Source organism: Dendrobium catenatum, unplaced genomic scaffold (genome assembly GCF_001605985.2).
Source record: "Dendrobium catenatum unplaced genomic scaffold, ASM160598v2 fragScaff_scaffold_627, whole genome shotgun sequence".
In the NCBI taxonomy this organism is placed as follows: Eukaryota; Viridiplantae; Streptophyta; class Magnoliopsida; order Asparagales; family Orchidaceae; genus Dendrobium; species Dendrobium catenatum.
In genome coordinates, this window is record NW_021319089.1 from 996978 (window position 1) to 1008237 (window position 11260).

At 34.4% G+C, this 11260-nt stretch overlaps 1 protein-coding gene across 1 annotated transcript; it reads right to left on the reverse strand.

Annotated features, from left to right (window-relative positions):
* Positions 1–227: 227 nt before the first annotated feature.
* On the reverse strand, positions 228–9231 carry LOC110112684 (AP2-like ethylene-responsive transcription factor BBM1). The gene is made up of 9 exons (XM_020844987.2): positions 9030–9231; positions 8426–8939; positions 8170–8252; positions 7709–7717; positions 7493–7581; positions 7318–7391; positions 7146–7196; positions 4214–4290; positions 228–1298 (listed from the first exon to the last, which is right to left on the reverse strand). Exons 1-9 carry the CDS (start codon positions 9229–9231, stop codon positions 475–477), a joined length of 1923 nt encoding a protein of 640 aa, XP_020700646.1. The 3' UTR covers positions 228–474.
* Between the last annotated feature and the right edge of the window lie 2029 nt (positions 9232–11260).

Sequence of the window (11260 nt, forward strand, 5' to 3'; positions counted from 1 at the left end):
TGGCATTTCCATGAAGCTCAAAATGGAGTATGTCCAAGAAAATGTAGCTCGACTTCAAAAAGCTCTGGTTGGCAAACTCATTCTCAAACGGCTGCCCCATGGTTTTATACTGGGAAGACATTGTTATAATTTCCATACATATTTATACTCTTTTGTATATTTTCTTTTTAATTAATGTAAAATACAAACTTCAAAAAATAAAAATAAAAAAAGACCGAATCCGAATAGACAATAAATTTAAGTTGATTCATTTCAAGCATCATTTATAAAGTTATTATTCTAGCAACTATACAAAATTACCGCTCCAAAAGAGGATTCCTTCATCTGAAGAACCCAAAATTAACAGCAGATTGAGGATGAACACCCCACATGCCATCACCCATACTTCAGGAGAATCCTCTCAAGCAATAAAGCGGAAGAATTATGTTGTTGCATTCCCTCCCATTCTCCACCAGTTAGCTTATATAATCCACATTATAAACTGTACGAGTCATTCCAAACCGAGAAGACTGGACCCCCATGGCAAGCTGAAGCCACATTCCCCGCCCTTGATGCCATCGTCGCCTGAGCCGAAAGCCCCCATCCACTAAAGCCGCCGCCGCTCAGCTCATGTCCATTGGCCGCCTTCACCATGCCCGCCGGTAGCTGCTCATAGCTATTATAAGTACAAGTCCCCATATAGTTCTCAATCTCCATCTGCTTTCCATGCTCATCTCCAAAACAACCACTCCCTTCGTTAATACTCACAGGCAACATGAATCCGCCGCAGTCAACCGAGTTCGAAGCTGTGCTGTGCTCCAACGAAGCAGAGCCAAAGTCCTGCATGCTCAGAAAGCTGTTCATTGCGGCCGTCGGCGGGAAGAAGTCGTGGGTGTTTAGATGATGAAGGTCCTGCATGCTGTGGGTGGCAGTAGAAGCAGCGGGGACGAATGGGTCTTGCTCTTGCTTGCACCATCCTTTTTGCAGTGCGAAAGGGTAACAAATGCTCAGGGGGTTTGGCTGCGGCTGCTGAAAGGAGATTGAGGGCCAGCCGATTCCGGCTGAGGCGGCGGAAATTGTGCCGGAGTAGTGAGAGGCAAGGCTTTTGATGGCGCATACCGGCCTGCGGCCGTTGATGGTGGAGGCAGAGTGGTCGGAAGCCTCCTTGAGGCGTTTTGCGACGCCGCCGATGGGTAGATTGCTGCTCTCTAGAATGCTCTTGACATCGTAGCGGCTCATGTCGAAGTTGGTCACGGCGTTCAGGCCGCGGAATTTGATGGCGGCGATGTCGTAGGCCTCCGCCGCATCTTCCTGTGTGCCTGATGCAGTGTTAAGCATAGTTAAATTTGATAAGTTATAATAATAATAATATTTGAGTAAGATTTAATAGAATTATATCCAATAATGAGTGGCTCTTTTCTTTTCCTATTATCTCTATAGAAAATCTTAGTAGAACTATTTGTGATCGTGTTTCTTTGTTATCTCAAATTTAGCTTGCTAATTTTAATGTCTATTATCTTTTTTTTTTTTTCAAAATACATAGTTTGAAGCTCTTGATTTTTCAAGGTGGTCAAGAAGAATTGGATGACACCTTTACCTTATTTTGATGGTAATAATGATATAGTTTTTTGGCTTTAAAATAAAAAAGAGACAACTAGGCTCTTAGATGGTGGAGCAAAAATATTTTTAATAATATTTTAAAAGCTAAAGAGGGGTCATAAACATGGAAACAAATTATAATGTTAACTCTTCTATAGATAATAGGAATCAAGTGTGTAATGTGAAATCTAATCTTATTAAATTGTAGAATTATGAGGAAACATATTAGATGCAAAAAGCTATGTTTAAGCATCTCATTTATGGAGAGAGAACACTAAGTAGTTCCATGTTATTGTAAATAAAAAATAGAAATTTTATTAGCTAGAAAAATTAAAATGGATACAATGGTTTAGAGTGATGACCAGGATTACAAGATATTATAGGAGAATCAATTATCTCTTATTTTACTAATTTACTTTGAAGAGAGAAGATGGTTGAACCAATATCATTTTCCAGGCTTACTCCTTCCCTTATCTCATATGAGGATAATGTCAATCTCTTAAAATGTCAGGATGAGCTTAAAATTTTTACGTATATGATAAATATGCATAGTGATTCTGTTGTTGGGCATGATTGTTTTATAATTTTGTTTTTTCAAAAAAGTTGGCGATTTATTAGATAAGATCTTTGTGAAGTTATCTTGGCCTTATTTATTAATTATAGAATTCCTAATTTTCCTTTTTCAAATTCTACTATCATTCTAGTACCTAAAATTGACAATCTTGAGTATTGCAATTATTTTAGACTCATTAGTCTTTGCACTATTTTTCACAAGCTTATTTCTGAGATTTTGGCTCCTAGATTTGCCCTTATCTATCCTACGATTATTTCTATGAATCAGATTGACTTGGTTATAGGGACAAGTATATTTGACAATGTCATATATGCTCAAAAGTTAATCTATGATATCCACAAAAAAAGATTTATGGGCATAATTTAATTTTTAAATTAGATAGTTCTAAAGCTTATGATAGTAATAATTGGACTTTTATTTTAAATATGCTTCATCTTTGTATATTTAATTATAAATTCAAATTAATAAAGAACTTTATTGAAAATGCTTGATTTTCTATTATTATAAATGATAAATCTAAAGGTTTTTTTTTTTCAAAGCTACTTAGGGTGTTCTATAGGGGACCCACTATCCCTCGCTTTATACATTATTATTATAGATTATTTATCTAGAGGTCTATTGTATCACTATTCATTTTATAAAAGTATTGCTCATAGAAATATAGGTGGCTTAAATATTTCTCATATCTACTTTGTAAATGACATTATTCTATTTTACAAATGGTACTTTAAGTAGCATTAAAAAAATTAAAATATTGCTTTAAATTTTTAAAAAGGAAAGTGGGCTTAAGTTTAATAATTTCAAAAGTACTTAAAATGCATGTCTCTGGAGCAATGCAATAACATAAATATGATTACTGATTTTAGAGAGCCATATATTCCTATATATTATCTTGGGCCATTTTGCATAAAGGGAACAAAAAATCATTTTTGTTTGATACAATGCTCACCTAAATTTCTAATAAATTATATGCTTAAAAATTTAAATCCCCTTATGTTGGGGCTAGACAAGCGTTAATTAAGGATATTATGTAGAATGATCAGGGTGCATGATATCTATTAAACTTCAAATATATAAAATTGTTATTTTCTCATTTGGGCATGTAGCATGAGTGTTGCAAAAGCACAACAACAACATCAAGCCTTTATCCCACTACGTGGGGTCGACTACATGAATCCTTTTTCTCCATTGTGTCCTATTAAAAGTCAAATTCTCATTTAAATCTAATAAAGAAATGTCATTCATAATATTTTCTAACCAAGTCTTTTTAGGTCTACCCCTACCTTTCTTAACATAAGTCAAATCTAATACTTCTACTCTCCTAACCGGGTCATCGAAAGGCCGCCGTTTTATGTCATCTAAGGCGACTCTCTCTAATCTTATATTCTACTGGAGCTACTACAACCTTTTCATGTATATGCTCATTAATTCGTATCCTATCTCTAAGGGTAAAGCCACTCATCCACCTGAGCATCCTCATCTCTGCCACACTTAACTTAGTATTATGCTTCTCTTTTAATGGCCAACATTCGGCACCATAAAGCATTGCAGGTCTAACTACCATCTTATAGAATTTTCCCTTAAGTTTGAGGGGTACATTTCTATCACATAACAAGCCAGATGCATTCCTCCACTTCAACCATCCAACTTGAATTCTGCTGATAATATCCCCATCTATTTCACCATCACTCTGAACAATTGATCCAAGATATCTAAAATGTGTACTCTTATTAATGACTCGATCGCCCAAAGTCACAATCCCTCACTAGGTCTATTACTACTAAAATTACACTCCATATATTCAAATTAATTTGACAAAATCAAGATAGGAAACAATGAAGTTTAAGATAACGAAGATAGAAGGTCAAAAATATTTGTGAAGAATGAATAAATAATACTTAGCAGGAAAGAATAAAAAAATTAAATTTATAAAATGGTCCACCTATAGGTTGATTAAGGTTAAGAAAGTTGATTAACATGGATGTGTATTAATTATTAAACTGTGCTAGTTGAGAACATAGAGAACAGTATAGCAGTTTGTAGGAGTTGTAGAAGACTTACTAAAAGTTCCCAAGTAAAGATCCTTATTGCCTGCCACCCTTCCTATTCTTGCTTGCCACCTTCCATGTTGGTGATGCCTGCGTCGAAAGAACAGGAGATTGTTTAAAGGAAATGCTCAACATGCATCTTTTGTGATAGAAAAGAGTGCTACTTTTACTCTTTTGTGATAGACAAATGAATCCATGATCCATGTTAAATTAACAATTTTGAATGAGGTTTCTATCAAGTATTTTATTGATTCTAAAACATCTAAATTTTAATTTGATATAATAAGAACAAGTTTACTTATAATTTATGTTGATATTTAAGGAGGAAATTAAAGTGAATTTTGATAAGAATAGCTCACAAAATTGAAAAATTTAGACTAATCTTTGTATGACTTATATTAATTATGGTTCTATTAGTATTTTTCATTTGAGTTTTGCTGATGACATTATTATCTTTAGCAATGGTTCTATCAAGAATGTGACAAAAGTTATATTATTTCCTCATGACTTTTGGTAGTAAAAGTGGGCTTAACTTTCATAAGAAAAAATACTCTTATATTCCCAGTAAAAGTATGACTCATAATAAAATAAATTTGATTACTTAGTTGACGAGATTCACTTAGCAATCTCTTACTCTGTAGTCTGTACTACTTTTGGTTACACTCCTTTACAAAGATAGAAATAAATAATTTCTTTTTGATATTCTTCATAATATTCAGGTCATACTTTCAGCTTGGGAGTTCAAGTTACTCTCGATGAGAAGGGGCCGGTAGACTCATGTTGATTAAAAGTGCTCTTTGTTTTATGTTTTTTTTTTATTTATGTCAAACTCTTTCCCCTTCTTTGCAGGGTTTAAATAAGTTGGATAATCTAGCTCCTTAACAGATTTTTCTGGAGTTCTTCTCAAGCCATGAAAAATATTCATTGGAGAGCTTGGAGGTATTGTACCGACCTTTATGATGAAGGTGGTCTGTATTGTAAATTCATCCCTGATTTGACTAATTATTTTTCTATTAAGCTTTGGTGAAAATTTTTCATTAACAAATCATTATGGGCTAATTACATGAACTAAAAATACTATGACAATATTAATCCTACTCAACATTTTTTTAATTAAGAAACGCCAATCCCTTGGTTGTTCTAGGATTTGTAAAGCAAAATGGTTTGGTGAGCAACAATTCATTTAATATTGGGGTATTGGTAATGGCCACTCTTATTTTTGGCAATAGGATTGGACGTACAGGAAATGGTTCTATTGGCTATATTCTCAATTCTAATTCATTGGTAAGTTTTAATTTTATTTTGAATGATAATTGAAATTTTAATCTCCTTCTTGAGCATGTTCCTTTTTCTACGGTTGTTCACATTTGTGATATACCTACCAATAATTTCATCAAAGATCAACCTATTTTTAAGTTTTCTATCGATGGTGAGTTATGCACTAAAGATTTTTGGAATTTTACCAAGGAAAAAAATGTAATTTCAATGAAGTTTTTCATAAAAATTGGAACTTTGTTATTCTTGCGAGTATATTTATCTTATCCTGGTGCGCCCTTAATAGATTCCTTCCTGTAGAAGGAAAGCTTCAGAAAAAAAGGTTTCTACATTACTTATAAATGTCAATGCTACTCTAATTTGGAGATTATTAAGTATATTTTAATAGATGGGCATATAGCTATCAATGTATAGTATTTCTTGGATAATGATTTGAGTATTAACATGAACTATATCAATACTAATTGTTATTCTCTTTGCTCGTTGGTTTCATAAAAAAGGTGATTGCTCATTTTTTAATTGTTGTTCTTATCGTTGTTATTTTTATTTGGATTAAGAGGAATAATTGCAAACATTGTGGACTTAAGATGAGTTCTGATAGAATCATTATTGCCCTTAAAGAATAAAATTCATAAATTTGTTTCTACCAATATGTTTCTTCCCATGCATTTCAAGGGCAACATGTATTGGAGATCCTTTTTCCAAGTCTCTTTTGATTTTGGTAATATTGATCTCTCCTCTAGAACTATTTTCTAGATGAATCCTTATTCGGCTTAGTTTAAATGAAATATTAATAATTTTGTTTCTAAGCTGGGGGCTGGTTGCGAAGGTACTGTTAGAGACCATTGTGGTGATTTAATTTTTTTGCATTTGCTTCTTACATTCTAGCTTGTCGTTATTATTACTGAGGCTAAGGCTTTACTTACGTACGGACTTTAAATTTGATTTAGATCACAATATATCTTTTTAAGATTTAGATTGAATATGAGTCTTTTTTGTTGGTTAATTAAATTTATTCTAAACACTTGTAGCAATACTAGTCTCTATTATCTTTTCAGGAATATCATGAACTTAATCAAGTTGATTATGTGATCACTCATATTTGGAGGGAAGGGAACAGACGTGCTGACTGACTTACAAAAAAAAAAAAAAGAGACTACCATATCCTCTACTAATTTATTTTATAATTTAAATGAGCTTCATGATTTGAGGGGTATAGTTATGCTGGATAAGCTGGGTATGACTTATTTTAGAAAATAGCTTATCTTTATTTCCTATTCTTGGGGTTTATTTTACATATCTCTTTTCTTCGTTTTATTTATGGATTGTTTGCTTTGTTATCTTTATCCTCTATTTTTCGGGTTTGTTTCCTAGCTATTGAGTAATTATGGTTTTTGGTTTATGGTTGGTGCAATTTGGTTAGTGATGGGTCGACAACTCCCGTCGACAATCCGGCGACCGTGTCCGAGCACAACTCCAAGAACTCTTTCATGGGAAAAAGAATCTACCACCTGAGAACAATCTCAGGATACATGAATGACATAACACACAACTCAAATTTGCCTATTACAAGTATTGGCTATATATTTTCCTATACTGAAAAAAATGATAGATGAAGCCCACTTTTCATCAATAGACTAATAATATCAATAGGAGAAAAAGCTACATACCTTGTAACCCCACGATAGATTGATGCACCACGAGAAAACCCACTGCTTTTTCTGCAACCAAAGTAATATGATAACAATTTCAAATGCAAAACCCTTAATACAATCCTTAATTGCACTCCATTAACATTATAATTATAAGCTTCGCATGGAAATAGCTTCAACGCATATTTACCTTCTAAGAGAGGCAACATATTCCTGCCTTGTCATGTGCTTCATTTCCTCGAGCTCCTTATCGTAATTGCTTACCTTAAAATTATATGGGGGCAAATCACATTAGAAATTTATTATATTTGCGAATTAAATTTTCTCTCCAAAAGAATATTTTGTTTGAGAATAAATAAACTAACTGGAAAATTAGTCGTTGTAGGTGGCCCCCAATATTTGAGTGCTGCCAAATCGTAAGCCCTCGCAGCCTTATCTTCTTTGTCATAACCACCTGTGCAAAAATCAAAATTAGAAATAATGCAAATTTAAAAAAAAAAAAAAAACAATAGGTATTTCAAAATTAAAGAGTCCAAAAAAAATTATTGCATGCAAATAAATCTGATTGTATATGCACTTACCCAAATAGACTGAATTCGTAAGCCAAGCACCAAAAGCATCGGAGTTGGGGAAATGCAGATAGTTAGTAAAATTATAGTCTGAAAATATATAATTATACGGAAAAAATAATATGCTAAGGGCATCTCCAATAGAGCGGCAAACTGTTGTTTGTCGTTCTTCCGTCGTTCACACTGAGCGGTAATTTTGATGTTATTTCATCACATGTGAACAATGCGATGCTAATACGTTAATATTGGCGTCGCATTGTTCACCTGTGATTTTTTTAATTCGAAAATTATATAAAATGAAGCATGTGAAAGAATATACTATGAATGTTCTTTTTTTATTGGTGTTAGAAAATGGAGTTCGGTTGGAAACAAAGTACTGTATTTTGATGTATTACTGTATTTTGGAGTGAAAAATGAGTTTTTTCGTTCGAGATGCCCTAAATAAGAGAATGCGGCTTTGAAATACAATCTACCTTGTCTACCCTTTCGGCTCTGCCCTTCTCTTCTGCAACTGTTGTCCCAAAGATGTGCCTCATATCTTCCAGTCCATCTATGCCTGAAAGCGTGCAAGATGTGAAGAAGAAAACTTAAAAGCCAAAATGGTATACACAATAAAAACTGACAAAAAGCAAGAAAAATCTATCTTCTTGAAGAACATGCACGCATTATAACAAAAACTATAGAATAGCAAGATTCAAAAATACAAATTATGTAAATCAGAAGACTAACCTAGTAACTCCCCGATAAATCGAAGTTCTTTGACCAAAAGTATCGATCGACTTCTTAGTAACTGCTTCCATCGCGCTTTGTCCCCCATAGCCTACCCTATCCGGCGACGCAGAGCTCTCCCCTCCTCCTCCTCGTTCACTACTAGTCGCCATTAACGTCAAAGCAGAGCTGGACTGGGAAGTCATGCTCATCGAGAGTGAAAGTCCCTGCGAGCTATTTTGACCTCCAAGCTTCCCAGCCACCACAACGGCGCCAGAACTCTTCTCCTCCCCTACATGCTGCGTCACCGGCTGGTTCCTCAACCAAGTCTTAATCATGGAGAGCCCTATAGAGCTTCCCACGTCGTTGCAGTCGGAGAACACATAGTCTTCAGAAGAGGAATGGCTTCCGAGAAAGTCTTCAAGCTTTGGTTCCTCGACTTCCATATGGTTATTCATTCGGTTACTGCTCGTACCAACTACCATGGAGAGATCAGAAGGGCTCCCTTTGAAGTCCAAACACTTTATGTTCCAATCTGCACAGAATGATAAAACATAGGAAGTCAGATTATTTTAGCCTTTTTTTTAAAAATGTTTGGTGGATTTCTATTTGGTTATTATGCAACCTTGGTTTTGTTGGTCGGTTCTATGGACTGCTTCCAAGATGTCAAAGGGAACATCTTCTCTTAGGGTTGAGACGCCAAGGGGCGGTTCTGAAGAGGAGTCGCCGGAAATGCAGAAGCAGTCAGCGGTAGAAGCATCGTCGCTGGGGATGAGTGTCTCATGTGGAGAGAGAGAAAAGGCTAACCAGTTGTTTATGGACGCCATGGAAGAAGATTAATTAGCGTTTAGGCTGTCGCAGTGACCAGTGGCAGTCGAGTGGATGCTATTAAAAGGTTAGTGATGTTTCAAATGCGTTAATGGTGAGATTTGATCGATGGAGGGATTTGGAGGGTCAGTTTGCCAAAGAGAGGGAGGGAGGGATAAAGTAAAGTGGAGAGAAGAATAGGAAAACTCAGGAGGAACTGAGATATCAAACATTTAAATAATATAAAACTAATCAATACCTTATATACACCATAATAGTTTCATCGATAAATTTCTTTTTTTTTTTTTTTCTTTTTCAAAATCTTATGTAGCATGCAAATAATGATATATTATTACTTATTTATTTCTATCATAAATAGCATCGTATGAGTTTTTGTGGTTAATCTATGTTGACTTTTTACATGTGAGAAATGCATCAAAATCTCAGTCTTTTCGTAAAGTGGAAAGTTAGTGATGTACGTAGTTTGACACTTGTTTTCTAAATGGGAAAAGAATAAAAGAGGGAATTTATTATAAATCACAAAAAACGTTAATAATTTTTTGTATGGTCAAATATAAATTTTGATAAATGGAACAATATAGAGATGTTTGGCACATGTGTGCAATGGTATGGTCTACATAAATATTATGATAATGAAGAGAATGATGTTGATTAGTTTACGGAGATATATAAGAATAAGATTTAAGTATTTTAATTAATTTTTTTTTTTAAAAAGTTGGAATAGTAATTTAAAATAATAATGAAAATATAAGAAAAGATTATTGAGTCACATTCTCATTCATTGATATATCATCAAAAAAATTATGTTGACCGGGCACAAATCTCAAAGCAAAAATAGAGTTAGAAACTTCAAAAAATAAATCAGAGATTATCTGAACTCATATTTTAGGAAACTTACAATCGAACTAAACATCTTGAAAATACGAACCCAACGACACCAATTTCGACTCAATCCGAGCTCAAATGAGTCCAAATTGAAGACCCAAAGCGCATTTGGAAGGTTTAATCCATAATTTTGATTATCAAACAATTTCCAAATGTGACATGCTTTTAGTCGAATCGAGCGCCTCGATGAGATGAATCCAACGAGCCAAGGATGACCAAATTTTGGTATCATTAAGACATTCAAATGCCTAATAAACTGTTATGATCAAGGGATTCAACATCGGCCGTCCATTCAAACCACTCCCAATTTACAATCGATCTTCCTCCTATTTACTGATCATGTTACTCTAAGAAATCTATAAATAGACCCCTCATTTCTCATAGAAAGGAACCCCTCATTTCTTCCAGTCTGTCTACTTTCGTCAGATTTCTACCCGACGCCAAAGTTCCGCCATTCATCGGACTTCTTCCCATCACTGGACTTTCAGCAAACTTCTTTCCGACGTCGGGCTTCTGCCCGTCGTCAAATTTTCTCCTGTCACTGGACTTCTGCCCGTCGCCGGACTTTCGTCGAACTTATACCCAATGCAAAACTTCCGCAAGTCAAATTTGCTAATGTTCTTTTAATCAGAAACATTCATATTAATCCAACTTGGTCACTTTGCAATTTATCATCATAATAGTCTATTATTTATAATCTGAATGCAAATTTTTCTTTAGTATTTGAACTTGCCTTTTTCATGGGGATTCTATTTTTTAGTTCAGATGGAAAATATCTATCAAGTGTTTAATTTGGTGAAAGGTGACCCTAAGTATTCCATGCTTACTAAAAACTTTTTCTTCCTTGTATGTTGTGCTTTAATCTATTTCATTTGAAGAGACCGCAATAGCAAAAATGCAAAATGTATGGTGCATGCCTCCTTTTCTTATTTCAATACCATTCTGATTATGGTGAAAAAATCCATCAGAGCTAAGATTAGTGGCTGAAAAATGCTGAATTCTTATTAAGTTTTGTTGGGTAACTTCTTTATATTTTGGTTTTGGCATTTCTCCCTGTTATGAGTACTGTTGTTTTTGGAGTTCTCGTTGATCTGCTGCTGCCTCCTATGTTGTTGTGGGTTACTGGAGCTTTTTGAATGGTTG

Bases quoted from the DNA above. Each gene is read 5' to 3' on its own strand.
- LOC110112684 (XM_020844987.2), bottom strand. From the start codon at position 9,231: ATGGCGTCCATAAACAACTGGTTAGCCTTTTCTCTCTCTCCACATGAG. The intron at 8,253-8,425 runs GTTAGTCTTCTG...GCACGCTTTCAG, and splicing joins ATTTATCGGGGAGTTACTAG to GCATAGATGGACTGGAAGAT. The intron at 4,291-7,145 runs GTATGTAGCTTT...CTTTCGACGCAG, and splicing joins ATCTATCGTGGGGTTACAAG to GCATCACCAACATGGAAGGT.